The following is a 19,013-nucleotide window of genomic DNA, read 5'->3' as shown; positions in this document are numbered from 1 at the left end:
CTTGATGAATAATCTGAGGTAAATTGATTCTGTCTTTTCACGCGATAACAAAAAAAATAAGCCACAAACTTGAAACTTCTTGAGTAATACTGCTAATACTGAGATTCATCGACACATATGCTTGATTGTTTTAAATTAATATTTTGTATTGCTCTTTCTCAAAAGAATATATATACGAAAACCTCACACTAGTCAGAAGTTGAAGATATCAGTTTAAGCTATCTGAAATTTCATTTTCTCGGTTATTCGAATAATACTAATCCAATGAATTGAAATTTGAAAATCACTAGCACTGCAATGGACGGATTAAATGAGCAGAATGGGTATGAATACATCCGCTAGTGAATCAATAATAAATGTTAGATAAAATTTGAAATATCAGAAAATATCTGTCAGATGTTGATGAAATTTTAGGTTTATATGTATAAGGGTGAATAGTGAAATGACTTGTCTCGAATTTCATCTTGGTATCCATTATTCTTTAAATCTATTCGATTGGACTCACAATACATCCGCCACATTGCGATTATATTATGTGTGTATCTGGAGGTCGTTGATGAAATCAGTTATCTGAAATTTCGGTAATGTGGGTTTTCCACGTGGAAAAATCTTGTGTTTAATGAGACAACAGCGAAACTTTTGTAAGACGTTGTATTTGATCGACATTTTTTTGACTGATTACATAAAAAGCAGGACAAACAATACAAATGGTGTGGAGTTTATCGCGACAAAACATCGAGAAAAATACATGGTAGAATAGATTTTATGATTTTATCAAATTTTCAGTACGTTTTAATGCTTCATTTTCAATAACCACTAAAACACGTCCGGTTCTGGTCATTAGACCTCTTTCAAGCATTAAAACTGCAGATGAAAGCAATAGGTGTTATGTATTGAGGATGTGGAAAATTTTGAATTCGAATAAATTATCCTTTGTTCAAACTCGTTTAAATTGCTTTTCAGTCTCAATATGTTCAAACTTAGTAAATCTGCTTTATGTGTTCTTTAAATCATTTTCTTCTCTTTTTTATTGTAGCTTACAGCGTATCGTATAGCCTGGAAATTCTTCGGTTTTCCTCTTATATATGTATGGTATGTCATTCTATTCAATTTTCGTCTGTTTACCACATACTACGAGCAGAATAGGGTACTTTTTCAAGCAAAAAAGTTATGAATTTTTTAGTAGAAAATACCCCCAAAATCGCAGTCTTCCCCTCCCCGAGGCCTGACAAACTATATGGAGTATGTCATTTGATTCAGTTTTTTTCTGTTTAATATACTAAAACCAGAACACGCTATTCTTTCAAAGAAAAAAGTTATGAATTTTTATCTAGAAAATACTGCCAAAATCGCAGTCTCCCCCCCCTCCCGGTGGCCTGACAAACTATATGGAGTATGTCATTTGATTCAGTTTTTTTCTGTTTACCACGAACTAGAAGCAGAACACGGTACCCTCCTATTAAAAAAAAGGTATGAATTTTCAACTAGAAACGGCTCCTATAACAATATTAACGACCCTCTGAATGGCTAAATATATTCAATAATAGAAAAAAAATGAAAAGTCTGTATTGCTTGAGTCAAATAACAAATCACTATTCATTCCCATATTGAAAATCATAAATATACCATTTTTTGCTTGGACCCTACTTTTGGCTCGTAGTGGTTTTTTTGACCTCTGGAATCTTCGGTTGAAATATACAGGGTGTCCCGGGAAGAATGCGACAAACGGATACCATGAAATAAGGTCATCATGGAGGACTCGTATCAAAAGGTTTCAATCGCCTGAGTGCCTTCGTTTGGGATATACAGGGTGATGCTCATCGTTTGACTGAAATTTCACAGTTCAATTACTTTTTAACTAATCGACCGAATAATTTCAAATTTTGAACTTTTGTAATTCTTGACTATCCCCTTCCCTCAATATTTCTGAAATCAAGTAAATCAGATCCGGACTAGAAAAATTTCAGATCTTTTCTATCTTCGTGAATATTGAATCACCCTGTACGTGAACATTATGTTTTTTTTTCGTTTTTGCGTACACCAAGAATTGATTCACAAAAAAAATCTAAATCTCTGCTTGGCACGGTCATACAGGGTGGGCAATAAACATTCCCTTAAGAGTGATTTTTTCTTAGTTCAATAACTCTTAATAATCCACCGACTATCTTCAAATTTTTGTTGCGGTAAAGTTTAATCACCGTTTACTATCGCCTTCCTTAAAAATTCTTGAAATCGAATCTGTATGACCGTGCCAAACAGAGATTTAGATTTTTTATACTGAATTAATTCTTTATGATTACGAAAACGGAAAAAAATCATAATGTTCACGTACAGGGTGATCCAATATTTTCGAGAATAGGAAAAGTCTGAAATTTTTCTATTCCGGATCTGATTTACTTGATTCCAGAAATATTGAAGGAAGCGGATAGTAAAGGGTTACAAAATTTGAAATTATTCGGTCGATTTGTTAAAGAGTTATTGAACTGTGAAATTTCACTCATACGATGAACATCATCCTGTATATCCCAAACGAAGGCACTCAGGAGATTGAAACCTCTTGATAAGAGTCCTCCATGATTACCTTATTTCATGGTATCCGTTTGTCGCTTTCTTCCCGGGACACCCTGTATGTTCGAGTAAAAGATTCAGCCTGTATATCAGTTTTTCATTTTTTTCAAATAGCTCAATAACACGTACCCTGTTCACAATGTTTTGTCTTCCAGAGATTGACGAAACACTCCCCATCTGGTCATGTTTCTACATATTACGCATCAGATAGCAAACACACCAGGCCGGTCGAAGCGACTTACACCCGCATCTGTTATTTTTCAACCCCAGAGTGATAAACCTGACTGGTTTCTGGTGAATACAATACGAATGCATCTAAATCCGCATTTCTTCGACCACCCAGATAGTATGAAAAACTAGCACACTTTGAAAGATTTGAAGATAATTCCATTATTTCTATTTGAATGTAACATTATACGAATACATTATTTGATTGATATTGAAAAAGCGCGTATTGGATTATACCCTCTACAGTAAAGAATGAATCCGGCAGTACCAATTATATCTCGAAATCCTTTATTCTAATTAAATTATTAAATAATAACGTTTATTGTTAATAGTTTTAATAGAGCCTAAAAATGACGTGTAATCAGATTTTCCATATTCGATATACATTTTACACGTTATGCCGTTAAGGGATGAATGTAGTAGTAAAACTCATGAGATTTTCGGAAATCTGAGGAGCAAAAATTTCTTAACAGGGTTATAAATTAGTTCAAATTGCTCTAAAATTATGACGTAATCATTTTTTCCATATTCATATTCGAATTGCATTTTTCACATACTGCCGTTATGGGATCACCGAACTTGAAAAACATCCATACCTAGCCAGGATTCGAACCCGGTACGTTCGGCACCACAGTCGACATCTCTGTCCACTGCACTACCGAGGGATGAATGTTGTAGTGGGACTCATGAGGTCTTGGTAGACTGAGGAGCAAAAAATGTCGTAATAGGATAATAAATTAGCCCAAAACTATGCTGTAATCATTTTTTTTTCCATATTCATATTCGATTTGCACTTTTCACGTACCTACTCCCGGTATGGAATGAATGTAGAAGTACCCAGGATATCTAGTTAACCTGAGGTTCAAAAAATTTCGTAATAGGGTAATGAATTTGCCTGAATTGATCCCAAAATTATTATGTAAGTTAAATTATTCTGGGGAGTTTCTTTAGGATTGGTTTCTGTTTGCTTGACAGTAAAGCTTGCAGAATCCAGGTATTTTTCTTTTGAAACCGTAAATTCAGAGATTTGGTAATGGGTTCAAACGTGAGCCTAAGAAGAGCCTAAAATTATGGTGTAATCAGATTTTCCATGAGAAATCGATTAGCTTGGAGGTTCTGCTAGTTTAGCGTCAAGCTAGCAGAACTCGTGATTTCTCCGACAAGTTAAGAGCAAAACATTTCTGAATAGAGTAATGAATTCTCCTGAAATAATCCTAAAATTATGGCCTCAGAAAAATAAAATATTCGAAAATGATTCTGCTAGCTTAACGGGTTTGAGGTATGGTTTGTAGAAGTATGTAATCAAATAAAAGGATTCAGGATTGCATTCCTGGTTAAAAAGGGCAGAAGTATTTTTTTGAAATCACCCCATTATCTACAACCTCTTTTTAATGGTTTTTACTGAATTTTTTGCAATCTATTGACTTTATTGATTGAAAATAACATTATAACCTCTTTCTTCGATAATTGCTTTCCTGAACAATATATCTGAAGAATTACATTTTGTTAAGGTTTTCCATTTAGTTTTGAAGAAAAAATATCCCTTGCAAAAGTTCGATATGGTAAATACTTTTCTTTACAATAAAGCTTGTCATTTTGAATGATTTGTCGAAATCAATATAAGGTTACAGGTTGAGTATACAACATTACATCGAATAGGTTTTTTTTTTCCATAAAGCTGAACTTTCATGAATTTTGCTTAAACATTCAAAATATGCGATAACAACGTTTTCTATTGTAGATAGGATGATTTTTCGTGGTCCATTAGTTGAATTTTGTATATTCGTTCTCCCAATATTTTTTTGACTTCTGGGGAATTATTCTATTTCGTTCATCTATCGCAATGCTTTTATTTCTGGAGGAATCTAGTTCATTCCAAAATCAGATATTTAAATGTATTAATTGATAATTGCGTCTTCAACACTTATTGAATTTTGAGTTTGTGATACAGACATCTGTTCTGCCAACCAACATTTTTCAATGCAAAAATCAGTAAATGATATTTAATGAAAATATTCCATTAAATTCGACAAGAATGCAGTGAATTAGAGAAAATAATGTATAATTCTAGTACAGAAAGCTTATTCTAACACTCGTTCGTTCGAATAATGACGTTTAAATCAGAGTTATTTATTCTTGTCCATGGTAACTAATTAATCGTTTCCGTAGCAACCACTTTTCCCTCCGCCGGAGGGAAAAGTATTTTTCCCTCCGGCGGAGGAAAAGTAGAACTTTTCGATGATCCTGTCAGTCGAGAAATGACGTTATTATGGTACGTTTGAAAAAAAAATGTATTCCAAAAAAATCTATGGTTTTAGAATTTGAAGACATTGAACAGTTTTTGAATTTGTTGATGTCAAGTTATGTATATTATCTTCGATGTTATCTGACATTTCATAATTTTGGAAAAAAATTGCAGATAATATTAATTATCAGATATTCTAGTGCATGCAGAAGAATCGAGATGAGCTATATTCCTGCATCGAGTAGTCAAAATTTGAACGTTCCCTTTATAAATACAATTTGCAAAGGTACTACAAACGTAACCACTACATACCTGGACTATCATTCCATGTAGGGATGCATTATGCATTCTAATGTAACAATCAAAGTTTTCAATAATTGTACTTTCAATGATATGGACTGAGAGTTCATTCAATCTTCAAATTATTATAGAATGAATAGAATATATCAAAACAAATCTCATTTATTTTCATAAAATCACATATTTGCACAATTGCAGTAATGCTTCTTTAGTAATCAAAAATATAAGTGCATTAATATTGTTGATGAGAATAATAATTCTCTCAATCATTTTTTCTGAACACTAATGATATTTATGCTAAAAATTTTTAGGTTAGTTATATTACAATATATTTCATCAATGCCTTTCCATAACTTATCCGTAAAGAAAACATTGTAAACAATATTCTTCATCGAAAATATTTCTAGTTATTTCAATCCTTTTGGTTATCCAATGCAGTTATTAAATATATAAATAAGTATGTGTGGATTGTACATATTAGTATTTTCGATTTTTTTCACCCTGGAGAGTTCAACAATTCTGCAAAATAAATGTAAATAGTAGTCATACGAGATGTAATAATTTTGCTTGATTCTACCTTCTATTTTATGAAACAACTTCTTCTATACTATTAGATAAGTTCGAGATAACATAGGATCTACTTGATATAGATATTTCTATTTAGGCAAGTTCCAGGAATTTCGATATTACTATAGGTGTAGAGTAGATATTGTATTTGTTATTATTCACGACTTCTGAGCAGAAATGAAAATAAACGATGAAGTGACAGATAAATCCGTGACGGCTGACGGAGAGTTCGGAGTACCAACATATGATAATAAAATATAACCATGAAAGCTGTGCAAATCTGATATATTCTCGTACGATTTTGTTCAGAATTTGATTGTATCAATTACAAAACGTTTGAAAAAAAAATAGCATATTTCATTCGGAGTTGAAGTGACTTTTCATGGCTCGCTTAAATTGCCCGCCGAACGGAGTGAGGCGGGCAAACATAAGCTCGCCATGAAAAGTGACACTTCTCCTCCTTGTGAAATAATATACTATTCTAGTGTCAGTAGTTCTGACCAGTTCTCACTTCTTTTCAGTGAGTTGGTGCACCATAGAATGAAATATTCTAATTTTCATAGAAGAATCAAATCTTGAAGTCATTTTACTTAGTTACATAAATCACCTACATATGATGTTAGCTGAAATATATGATTTTTGAGCTGCGTACAGAAAATTCTAAATGAGCATTTCTCATGACGACGGCCGTATTTACCGGGTTTGTATAAATTGCCAAATGTTTCAGGTTTATATAAAGAAAAGATTAAACATCTAAGATTGAAATAGTTCCCTTTCATCTACGGCCCACAACATTGAGGGACCGCAAACGTTGATTTACCATAGCATACCATATATACAGAGTGGATCGTTCTCGCACGTCGGGTTCGATCGCTGTTGTTCGATATACAAAAGGGCGCGCAAAGTTCGTGTTAGTGCAGTATTGTTTACTTGGGATAAGTTGTGTTTAGAAGTGAAAGAATTATGTCCGCGCGAAGCAAATTAATTATGAAAATTGCGACAGGTATGAGTATTATTTTTTAAAGAATAGTTTCATATTATTCTGTAGGCAAATATAATTAGTTTATGATATTGTTTGAAGTAATAATAAGAAACCTCACTCATTTTAGTGATAGAACTTATAAATCAACTGAAAATGTTTTCTGTAGGTATCGACATTGAAAGAGATGTTCATAAAAATAAGCAATGTGCACCGATGAGTCATCATTACAGAGTGGAAAATAGTGTAAGTTTATCAAAATTTATTCCTAGATATAATATTCCAATTTTACCCTAGAACCCCCAACATATGCATTCCTAATTCGAATTACACAAGATGTTAAAGTTGAAAAAAATAGTTTTTGCGCGCTTGTTTTTTGTGAATAATTATCGTTTTCGAATATTGAGCCAAAAATAATCTCAAATGATACAGTTCGATTACCTGATGAAAAATCATGGTTCAAATTCGAGTATGTCGGTATATCTGTCTGTCTGTCAACCGATCCTTCTTTCTCTTTGTCTGTCCTTCCGTCCGTATGTCTTTTTGTCTTTGTGTATCTATGTTCTTCCTTCGGTCTGTCTGTCTTTCCGTATATCTGCCAATTCATATGTTTCTTGGTCTGCTTTTCTGTATTTCTGCCTGTTTGCCTGCTAGCCTTCTGTTTGTTTTTCTGTAAATATACAGTCCCAAATTCGTTGTCTAGTGAGGGGATTTCAGAATTCTTTCGGACTAGAAAAATAAATGGCTCATTTCCGAGCTAGATTTTTGAGAGAATTAATTTGGTGAAAACCGCAACCTTTAAACTTCAACTGTTCACAAGCTGTAATTTGAATATGGAGTATACTGAAAAGTTCATATAACTTTTTTATAATTGGTGCTATAATAATGAAACAAAAACATTCTACGGGCGCTCTTTTCAGTAGAATCCATTGGTGTAATAATTTTTTTGATGCAATTAGATTTTAAAGTTATAACACAATAATGTGATTTTTAAATGTAAATCATAAAAATATCTTTGATAAATAAAATCGCTTTTCATTCCCTTTCCATAATGATAATATATGATATATGAAATGCTCATCAAACTCTATAAATAGTCAAAAAAAATCAGTTTCACATGGCAAATCACCCTAGTGCCGATCCATTATAATCTGTGAACTTCAGATAATTAAAATATTCGGTTGCCACCAAGTTCTCCGTATTTAACAGTGTCAGGTATTTTCATTGAAAATATTTTCAACTGATTAATGGTGTTCTTCAAATGTGACCAAAGAAACAAATCTAACGATATCAAATTCGGAGATCTTGGTGGCCACCAACTTTCTTCATTATCTTAAGTCCACAGATTATAATTGATAGACAATTGATTGATTTGATGTGTGAAACTTGAACGTCCGATGATTTTTAATGTTTGATGAGGAATTCATTTATCATGCTATAAATTTTTCAAGAGGGAAAAAAATCATAGAAATTTTTATGATTTATATGTAAAAAAACACACGTTTGTATTGTGACTTTAAAAATTAATTGCAATAAAAAACGAATGATAACAAAAATGGATTCTACTGAAAAGTGCCTGTAGAATGTTTTTGTTTCGTGTTCATCGGTTGTTTCCTTTTAGCTTGAAATCAGTTAAATTTATGAGGTTGCGGTCATCAATTTAATTCTCATAAGAATCGTGCCCGAAATTGTCCAAATTATTTTTTATCTAGCTCAAAGGGATCCACTAGACAACGGATAGATGAGCCTACAGTTTTTTTTTTGGCGAACGTCCAAAAATGTTACTGTAGAATTGATCACAATCAGTGGCGTACCCAGACATAAGCCTTGGGGGGGGATAAAGAAAAAAATTTTTCAAATTTTCCTTCTTTTGAAGAAGTTTTCCATGGCAGTTTGTTCACTGATAATAAGATTGTGATATATAAGGTTGTTACATATAATGGATTTTCCTCCTGGGGGGGATATATCGCCTTATCCCCCCCTTGGGTACGTCACTGATCACAATATGGCAGGAGGCGAAACACCAAAACGATTAAACCACGTCGTCAAGTAGTATATTCACTTATCAATTTGCCGTAACTATGGAAAATTCACGGATTAAATTGATTTATCAAAACATGAGTTGAATAATCAAGGATACGTTATATATGTTGTTCAAAGGAAAGTTCTGGGGTAGTTTTGATTTCTTCAATTTCCTACGTTATTTGGGGCGTTCAACCCGAATCTGAGGTTTGCAAACAAAATCGTGACGGAACATTGAAAATATTGCAAAAAAAAAAATTATTTGAATTTTTCGTGACTGCGTTTCCTATACCAAAACAAAGAGAATAAAATTTTCAACAAATTTTTTTTTTTAGCTATTTTGTCCGATCAACTGTTCTGGCTCAAATGACATTGGCATATTTTATCTGTCTCTGCAAAAACCCACTTTCTCCACTCCTAAACTTTTATTTATTATCAATGACATGTCTTTTACTCAAAACTTTCTTCTTCCAATCCAATCTAGGTTTCATAAATCCATCATCAGTTTAAAAAAAAGCATTCTTAAAATCACTTTCTGAAATTTAGTTTATTTATTTATATTGATTTCAATGAATATATTGAGGTGATAACACTGTCGTAGTATTCTTACAACCGAGAAGGACTCAAATTCAATTTTTTTATATGTTATGTATAGGTAAAAACCGCCGATATTCTTTCACCTTTTTTTTTGCATTCTTTTCAAATCTCCTTCGCGAAATTTTGGTGGAAAACTTTAGATTCTGATGCAGCACCCCGAAAAAACATGAAACCGAAGAAATCAAAACTTTCCAGTGCGAGCACAAATTGACTGGACTATTAGGAATAAACGGGGTTTTTATCGGGGTTTAGTTAAGGCTTCGAATAAGAGTAAAATTTTCATCTGTATGATCCTCGGTAATCACCCTAAGTACTGAAAAGGTGAAGTTACATTTTCTATAGATAAATTGAGGTCATTTTGAAGGAAATCAATTGAAATCGAATACAATACAATAGTGGAAAAGAGTTAGAAGTCGCTTGAAGATGGTCTTTCACACGAATTAAGTTGCGGGTTGAAACTATATAAATATAAAATCTCTGTTGTTGAAAATAATTTTTTGTTAGACCGTTTGGACTAATGACGTTATTCCGGTAAAATGGAACCTTTTTTCTGATTGAACACGATAATTCATTTTCTCTCTACCGATTCATACATTGGTATCAAACAAAAATCAAGAATAATCTTCAGTCTAGTTTTACTTTTTTGGTAACATTTGATTTTGGTGAAATTAGTAATTTTTTTAAAAACAGATGTTGTTCCACTTTTTTGTATATTTTTGCATTATGACATCGATTCTATCCTTCATACATTTCTTCAAAGAACTCAAAGGAAATATCCTTTCTTCGGAATGTTTTTTTTGTATTTCTGTACTCTCATCAAATAGGAAACACTCCATTATTTCTCGTAAAGGTTAACATTGTCGAAATTTTGGTTGCTTCAATATACATAAACACATCAAATTCAGTCGACAGCTGACGATTTATTATGAAATATAGAGTATTTTCGAATTTTTTGAAATTCTTCCAAACTGACAATTCTCACAAAATTTTTCGAATTATTTTGTTTTGGCGTTCTCCGAATGTTGTTCAAGTTTCAAATCGATCATAAAGGTATTTTTTGTGTTATTTGGGATACCAAATTTCACATACTCGTAACTCCGGAACCCTTGTCCACTATCGAATTCAACCAAGATATGCGGACACCTAATACTAATCTATTGCATAAAGTAGAATCCTCAAGTTCAGTTATTTTGTTATTGTGGGTACGGACGGCCGGAAAAACGGACTCACTTGAATTTGACCCAGTATTCTTCATCAGATCTTTTGATCTTTTGAGACCATTTTCGGATCGATATTCGAAAATTACAGACATTTGGGCAAAACCGCGATACACTTAAATATGTGTGTTGGCAAAACGATAGTAGGCTTCACTATTAGGAACATGCGCACAAAAATAAAAAGTCTAGATAAAAGCATCGTGTTCTCGAAGGAATGCGCTTTTAATGAGAGTTAACCACTTTTATGAATACTTAATATCAAGTAATGAAAGTTAAGCTAAACAAAGCAATTATTTATAGGCTTCTGGGGAAATCAAATGTGAGAACAAGGTGTTGCATTATCTAAAATCGATAGAGGCAACGAACACGTATAATATTCAAAGTAATACCCCCAATGAATTGAATACCGATATGGACATCAAAATCGATTGTCAGAAACAGTCACCAAGACCTGAGTGCTCTGTGCCATTTCTGGACATATCGGATGAATCTCCTATATTTGACCGAGTATTGGTAAAAAGAAATTTGTTCAGAGAGAATGCTGAATCTCATGATAAGAGAATCAATATTATTGAGGATAGAACTATTCAGCCTCCAAAACTGTCTAAGGAATCGGAATCACATACATTGAAGTCATTCACTACCAATAGTAACGATTCATTTGATGTAAATTATTATTTACCATCCATATATACTTCTTCTGATGATGGGAGCCCTGCGAACCACTCTCCAATTACGGTGTGTATTTCTTTTTGACAGATTTCCTCGCTTGATGAATTCATTAATTCATTGATTTACATTTTTGCAAAACCATTGATTCAATTCAACTATGATTACAGAGCATAAACCACGATATCCACTAAGCAGAAGTAGATGTGTCCAAAGAATTCAACCACGAAGACGAGGGTCAAGCTGAGATCTATAAACGAAAGACAAAAAAAAATCCTGATAATCAGGTTCTTTGTTCACTATGTTTCGAAGAGGTTGGGCATTTTGCAAGACATTTAGAACGGAAACATAGTGAGGATGAAAGTGTAAAAAAAATATCAAAAATGCCTCTTGGCAGTAATGAGAGAAGATGTGCAATTATGGCTCTGAGAAAAAAAGGATACTTCCTTCTCAAAAATGAAAAAGAAAAATTTAAACCACTACGTGAAAACGCTGTTAATACTAATGATGGTGAATACTTACCTTGTGTCAACTGCCTTGGATTTTATAAAAAAACTTATTTATGGAGGCATAAGAAAAGTTGCAAGGCAAAACCAAATCAAGATTTCGGGAAATCTAATCAGCACATGTCAAATGCGCAAACTTTTTTGGTAACCACCGGATTACTCGGTAATTTCCTCAATAAAAGCATAATTAAAAAAGACGTTTTCGGCATAATAAAACCTGATGATGTGAGCTTAAATGCGAAATCGGACCCTCTCATTTGCTTATATGGAGAATCTTATATAAACAAGCATAAAAGGAAGCAGATGAACACAGTTGCTTCCAATAGGATGAGGGAAATGGCTCGTTTGAAAATAGCCATATCAAAATCAAGCACAATAAAATCCTTGATTGATGCTCTAATGCCTCATCATTACGAGCTGATTGTCGCAGCAGCCAAAGTAGTGTGCGGATTTGATAGCAACAAAAAAACCTTCACAGCATCATCTTTAGCCCTACACTTTGGACTAACTTAAAATTTTTGTGTGATGTTGCAAAGAAAGCAATACTCACGAATAATCCCTTGTTCACTTATGATGAACAAGAAAGGAAAAAAAGATTAAAGCAGATATCGCAAACGAAGGATATGATTACACATCACTGGTGTAACGACGTTTCCAGTCTAGCAAATAAGGTATTGAATGAAATCAAAGTGAGCAAGCCTAAGATACTTCCTGTTACGGAAGATGTAAAAGTGCTTAATGATTTCATCATGAACAAAGCACAAGAGGCATATGATAACTTGGAAAATGACATCAACTCTACATCAGATTACAAAGTGTTGATAGAATGCATTTTGGTCCAAGTTATGATTTTTAATAGGAAAAGGGTGGGAGGAGTTCAATTTCTGGAAATAAAATCATATCAAGCAGAAACAACAATTATCAATCAAAAAGAAATGATGGATGCTCTAACTGATCACGAAAAAACGATATGTTCTGCATTTAAAAGGGTAGTTGTATTTGGAAAAGGAAGTAAACCTGTTCCTTTATTGTTCACGAAATTGATACAAAGATATATCCAAATAATTCTAAGGGTACGAGATGAGACTGATATAGTTCCCAAAAGCAATCCTTACCTTTTTGCGAATCCGAATTGTGCAGACAGATGGGTAAGTGGCCCGAGTGTAATAAGGAAATATGCATATATGTGTGGAGCCAAAAACCCGGAAACGTTGACTAGCACGAGATTCCGTAAACAAATTGCTACTATACTTCAGATAATGAATTTTGAAGATGATGAGATGCAGCAAATAGCCACATTTATGGGTCACACAGAAAAGACACTTAGGGAGTTCTATCGGTCAGTATTACTTTTTATGTACCTACCATTAGAATTCCTCAAGTTTTATTCCATATCATTTATGCATGATTGTTAGATGTCACCTAATTTAATTTTGAAATTTGAGCCAAATAAGATTTCACTGAAATGAATTGAAGGTAATTCGAGTTCAAATTCAAATTCTGTTAACATAAAAATTCGAAAAACACATTTTATATGCTTATAAACTAGTACAATAATTTCAATGTTTTCAGAGCTGTAGTTCTTTGATTCTTCTAGCAGATCGTTCAAGAATACGCAGTATTTTCCGAATTTCATTTTACTGTTTTAAGAGTTATGAGAAAGGCCTCATAACTGTATTTAAATAAAATGAAATTCGGATCTGAAATGTTTCAAGTGTTTTCTCAAAATTTATGTTAACATAGAGACTTTGAATTCGAACTTGAATTATGTTCAATCCATTTCAGTGAAATCTTATTTGGCTTATTTGGACCACCTGGTCCTTACCAGGCAGCATCCTAATGGGCAAATAGTCACCGGATAATTTTTTTCAATTCGTCATATTTTGTTGAAAAGGAGCAGCTAAACAATAAAGTCCATAGGTTACACTCAATCATATGACAGGGTGTCGGAGTTGTAAAATGGCATTTCTCAAAAGTAACATTTCTCGTAGAAAAATAATATGTAGAATGCAACACTTTTGCGCAAGAAATATTACTGGTTACCCATTAGGTAATAATTCAAGACTGATTTTAATGAAAACTTTTGTTAGATACGAGCTGATTCAAACATTATTCGAAATTAAATTGATATAGTTCATATTTCAACCTGTAATTGAAAAAGTCGTGTGTGGAATCTTCCAAATTTTTGTCATTGCTCTTAGTTTCAGTACACTATCATAATGTCAAAAAGTATTGGCTTTGCTATGACCAGTTTTTGAGATACACGGGGTAATATAATGCAATGAAAATTTCATAAAAATTAACGGTAAGAGGCACGTTGGTATTCACTTATTGTTATTTTGTCATTGTACAGGGTGTCTAAATTCGATGCTCACTGAGAGCATCTCAAGAACTATAAGACTCAGAGAAAAAATCTTCGAATACCCGGATCTTTTTCTTCGAAATAATTAGATATCAGGAAGGAGATAATAGATATGTTGATTCGTTCTTGAGTTATAGAGCGTTTCTTGAAATATGACTTCAAATACTTCGCTATATCTTGGTTTTTGTTCGAGATATTCGAAAAATTCTAGAACGTTTCTTTTCAGAAAAAGTTATGGTTCATATGATGCTCAATACGGATCATAGAAATATAGCAAACCAATCTTGAATTATTACCTTGTGGAAAGAAATATTTGTTGAGCAAAAGAGTTTCATTCGAGATTATTTCCAACGAGAAATGTAACTTCGAAGAAATGCCATTTTCCAACTTCTAATTCTACTATATCTCAAAAACTCGTCATATGAATGTTTTTGGCCCATGGTCTTTCTTGTTTGGAAGGTCATATTGTGCAATATACGAAAAATACATAAAAATTAACCAGTGACGATTTTTCCGATAGGATGCTGCCTGGTCTTTTCTTTAATGAATTATATTCTAAAAAAATTGGAACGAGCGTTCGATAGCTTCGTGAACTTCAATACGTCAGCGCCTTTTTTATGTTTTACAGATTGCCAGAGGATATATATCAAACGGCAAAGGTTGCAAAGGTGCTATTACTGCTCAATGAGGGAAAAGGAAAAGAGTTCAAAGGAAAGAGCCTCGCAGATATTGAAATCTCCGAAGATTTGTTGGAAATTGAACAGAAAGAAGATAACAAAGACGAAGAGTGTGAGAAGGAAGTGAATGAAAAAGAAACCAATAGTCAGACAGACCATAACAAAAATACAATGAGTCAAATGGATTACGAAAATATGAATGACGTGGATTGCGAAGATATGAATGGAATGGATTGCGGAGATATGAATGAAATGGATAGCGAAAAAACAAGTAATACATTTCAATCAAACAGTGAGTGTCATTTTCTATTTTAAAAAATAACTTTCAGCTGTAGGTACATACTTGAGCTGTATGTTTATGAAGAAAGAATTATGTTTCCGAAATGTGGATCAAGTCATGAATGTAATTTTGGCAGTGAAAACTTCGTTACACCAGTGATTTCTAATGTTCGAATTGTTTTTTCAATCTTCTTCACCTAGCTTGTTCTTCCTAATTGACCGGGATTATTTGTGACTTTTGCCTTCCCACAAAAACTTTTTGATGGGTATCAAATTCATGCAGACCACTTCTGCTGCTGCGACAATCAGCTCAATGATGAGGCATTAGAGCATCGAGCAAGGAAGTTATTGTATTAGATTTCGTAATGAATATTTTCAAACTGGCCCTCTCATTGTTCCTAATGAAAGCTACTGTATTCATTTTCTTCCTTTTATGATTTTTTATATGAAATTCTCTATATAAACGAATGATAGGGGGCTCCGAAATGAAGCTGATATAATCTGGTCTCATTTTATCGAAAACGTCGTTTTTTGTTCTCCTATTAAGTAGCATTAGAGCATTTGACATATGTTGGTAGGATTGTTGGAAATTATTGTTGGGATATGTCTAACATATTTATCTATGTCACCAAAAATGAGAATTTATAGAAGCCGAGGCAATGGACACAGAAATAATATTACTCATTATTCGGAGGAAAATCACCTTCGTCAGTGCGTAGGATCAATTTTTTTTCGTTACTCAACAGAAAACATTCTTTCTTTCTTAAAGCTTAGCACTTCCACGAGACATCCTGAGTATCTTACCTACACTCATCATCAGCATGTTTTCATTTGAAATATCTTGCAAAAGCTGAACCTGTTCATGAAACGACTAAAATCTTGAATATTAAGGTTTTTATGAGGTAGATTTCTTGCTTCATTTTATTTGTGCTTTGCTTTTTCCTATTCTTCACCGTTCTGTTAAATGATCACCGATAAAGATCTGAACTAGACTTGTAAACCTTATATTTTGAATAGTTCATTAGGTAATTAATGTTTTATATCTGGGGCAAAAATTAATTTGCTCTTCACAAACAGAGTGCAACTTCTGACGCAGGCCTATTTTAATGTTTTATGAATTCTATTTAGATAATAGCAGTAAAAAGCCCACAAAGTTTTAAGAATAATCTAACATTTGTTATTTCATATTTATATTTCAAGGCTCTTCAACTGATGTGGTCACTAAAAGTAAAAAAGCAAAACAGAAACTCCATATATGGTCAGGAGAGGAGAAGCAATTAGTACTCAAACACTTCTAGAATCATGTAAGGAACAAGAAGCCTCCTAGAAAACATGAATGTATTGAATTCATTTCCAAGCATTCACCAAGTTTTCAGAATGATGACTGGGTTAGAATTAAAACCCTAGTATATAACGAATACCGGCAAAAATAGATTGATATTGAAAGTATTGTATTGAGACTGAGAAGTATTTATTTTATTTTTGTTTTGTACATCCAGTTTTTATTATTGTTATTTTTTCAATGAGTTTTTTTGATCACGTTTTGTTATACCTTGTTTGCAGACGTGCAGTTATGTGATATTTTGTTTTTTATTATATTTTTTTTTCAATGAGTTTTCTAATCAATTTTTGTTATACCTTGTTTGCAGACTTGCAGTCATGTGCTATTTTGTGTTTTTATTATAGTTATTTTTTTTATGAGTTTTTTTAATCAAGTTTTGGTATACCTTGTTTGCAGACCTAGTTATGTGATGTTTTGTGTTTTTATTATAGTTATATATTTTTTCAATGAGTTTTTTTTCATCAAGTACCCGCACACAATATCTAATTTATTGACTTATCAAATATTTCCACATTTTTATTTTTTGAGTTGATTTCAGTTCCCAGACAAATTCTCAGAATGTTTGTCTCATTGTAACTAAGAAATAGATAATTCCAGTTATCGATATAACAATATCTTCTAAATGAATATTATTTTCATTCATTTTACTTAGTTTCCGATTTATGAATTTCACCAAAGCAGTTTATTATTTCCTCATAACACTATATAATGTATTCTTTCTCGACACTTCTGATTGGTTGAAATCGAACTGTTTTTGATGGTTGGCTATTATTTTCAACATAGTTTCAAAGATTCAAAGAATTATTCGAAATAATTTCAAAGTTGTTATATCTGAAGAATATTCAAAAAATAAGCAAATTTCTAAACTACATGATTCATATAGTTAATAATTCAAGAGAAAAAAGACATTCAGACATTCAATCTATTTTGAACATCATTTGAAATTTCAACATATTATATTTTCATTCATGTCAACTAGGTACTTGCAGTAAGAATAGAGAAAACATGATAAAATATATATTTTTTCAAATGAGCTCGTTACAAACTATTCAAAATATAAGTTTATTTTCACTGTATCACGGACTCATTTTGATTTCATTTATAAACAAAGTTCAATTTTTTTCCTTCTAGAGTTCAATTCGTTATAATATAATGTTATAATAATAATTATAAATCGACTTTATTCAACAAATGTACATACATTTGCCCTGAAAAGGCTAAGATTAGCTAAAACTACTCTTATACTCTTAACCTTCTATAAATACTCTCAGTTGCAAAGAAAAACTGAACAAGTTGATATTTGGTAAAATTTGAAGTCTTATAGCTTTCTTATTTTTAGCAAAATTCAAAATTTTTCCAGGAAACTGTAGATAAAATTATTAATTTCAACTTGCATATTCAATATTGTGTTAAATACTGGGTTTTTAGTCAATATGCAGTGTTAATCAGAAGTTTGTTAAGCCATAATTTTGAAACATCCTATGGAATAATTTCGTGATTAATTATCTGAAGTTACTAATTTTAATCAAGAACCATTCCTCCCCAACGTTGTTTTTGATTCATGGCTTCACCCAATTCAAAGAAATGAAGAAATTTACACGATATGGCTTTGCTCATTTTGCCATAATATCAGTATGAATGCTCAGTTTATGTGTCTTCCAATGAGAAGGCAACAATATGTTGCTTAGTTATAATAATCAATCAATTCAAAATTTATTTATTCAAGCTTATTGAAAATAAATGAGAAATAATAACAATTCGATTCAACTATAACGTAACTAACCTAAAAAAACGTTTTTTTTCTATAATTCAGATTATTATTGTTTTTATTTACTGTCTTCATACCTCGGTTCATACATGCCGATTATAATAATAATATCCATTTATTTCCAGAATCATTAACCATTCTGTCGAATCCTTTCTCAGTTTCTCCTGCTGCACATTTTCTCTCCACTTTCTGAAAACTTTCGCAACACAAGGATGTTGCCTTTGATTGCACTATAGAAATATAGTGCTGGACTGAATGACTCTGTTCATGTTCTAATTTATTTACAGAGTTTCTTATGGATTGAATATTTTGTTGAAATGTTGAATAAGGCTTAATTTAGTAAGTAAGTGATCTACTCGAGGTTTATTTTCAATTTAATGTGGAATCTGAGTGATGTCTTACGCCATCCAATTTTTTCAACCTAAACTTTGTTCCACCTACTTTAGTCCGTCACGGATTATCTTTTCCCCAATTTTTCTCTACTTGCCAAATTTTCTTTTTCTTCATCACTTCATCACTTTTCAGGTCGGCAGCAGACAGAGTGAAAATAGCAAGGATGATTGCCAACATCCGGACCGGATAGGCACTGAAAAAAGAAGAAGATGCCATATTCACCACACTTGTGGGCGAATCTAGGCACAACCATTTCGAAACTTTTTCCTTCAGCTGACAAATTCAACATTATCA

At 32.5% G+C, this 19,013-nt stretch overlaps 1 protein-coding gene across 4 annotated transcripts in view; it reads left to right on the top strand.

Annotated features, from left to right (window-relative positions):
* Positions 1-16,914, top strand: part of LOC123683842 — a 158,709-nt gene extending 141,795 nt beyond the window's left edge. For 3 of the 4 annotated variants that reach the window (XM_045622811.1, XM_045622792.1, XM_045622801.1), the window contains 4 exons: positions 11,024-11,461; positions 11,563-13,237; positions 14,889-15,229; positions 16,417-16,914. In XM_045622811.1, the coding sequence (XP_045478767.1) occupies positions 12,522-13,237; positions 14,889-15,229; positions 16,417-16,514 (1,155 nt within the window). In that variant the 5' untranslated portion in view covers positions 11,024-11,461; positions 11,563-12,521 and the 3' untranslated portion in view covers positions 16,515-16,914. Of the gene's footprint in view, positions 1-7,056; positions 7,134-11,023; positions 11,462-11,562; positions 13,238-14,888; positions 15,230-16,416 lie in introns of all 4 variants that reach the window. The other variant, XM_045622783.1, reaches the window with a different exon arrangement.
* The last annotated feature ends 2,099 nt before the right edge of the window (positions 16,915-19,013 follow it).

Source organism: Harmonia axyridis, chromosome 1, assembly GCF_914767665.1.
Source record: "Harmonia axyridis chromosome 1, icHarAxyr1.1, whole genome shotgun sequence".
Taxonomy (NCBI): domain Eukaryota; kingdom Metazoa; phylum Arthropoda; class Insecta; order Coleoptera; family Coccinellidae; genus Harmonia; species Harmonia axyridis.
This window is presented reverse-complemented; position numbering and strand designations above follow the sequence as displayed.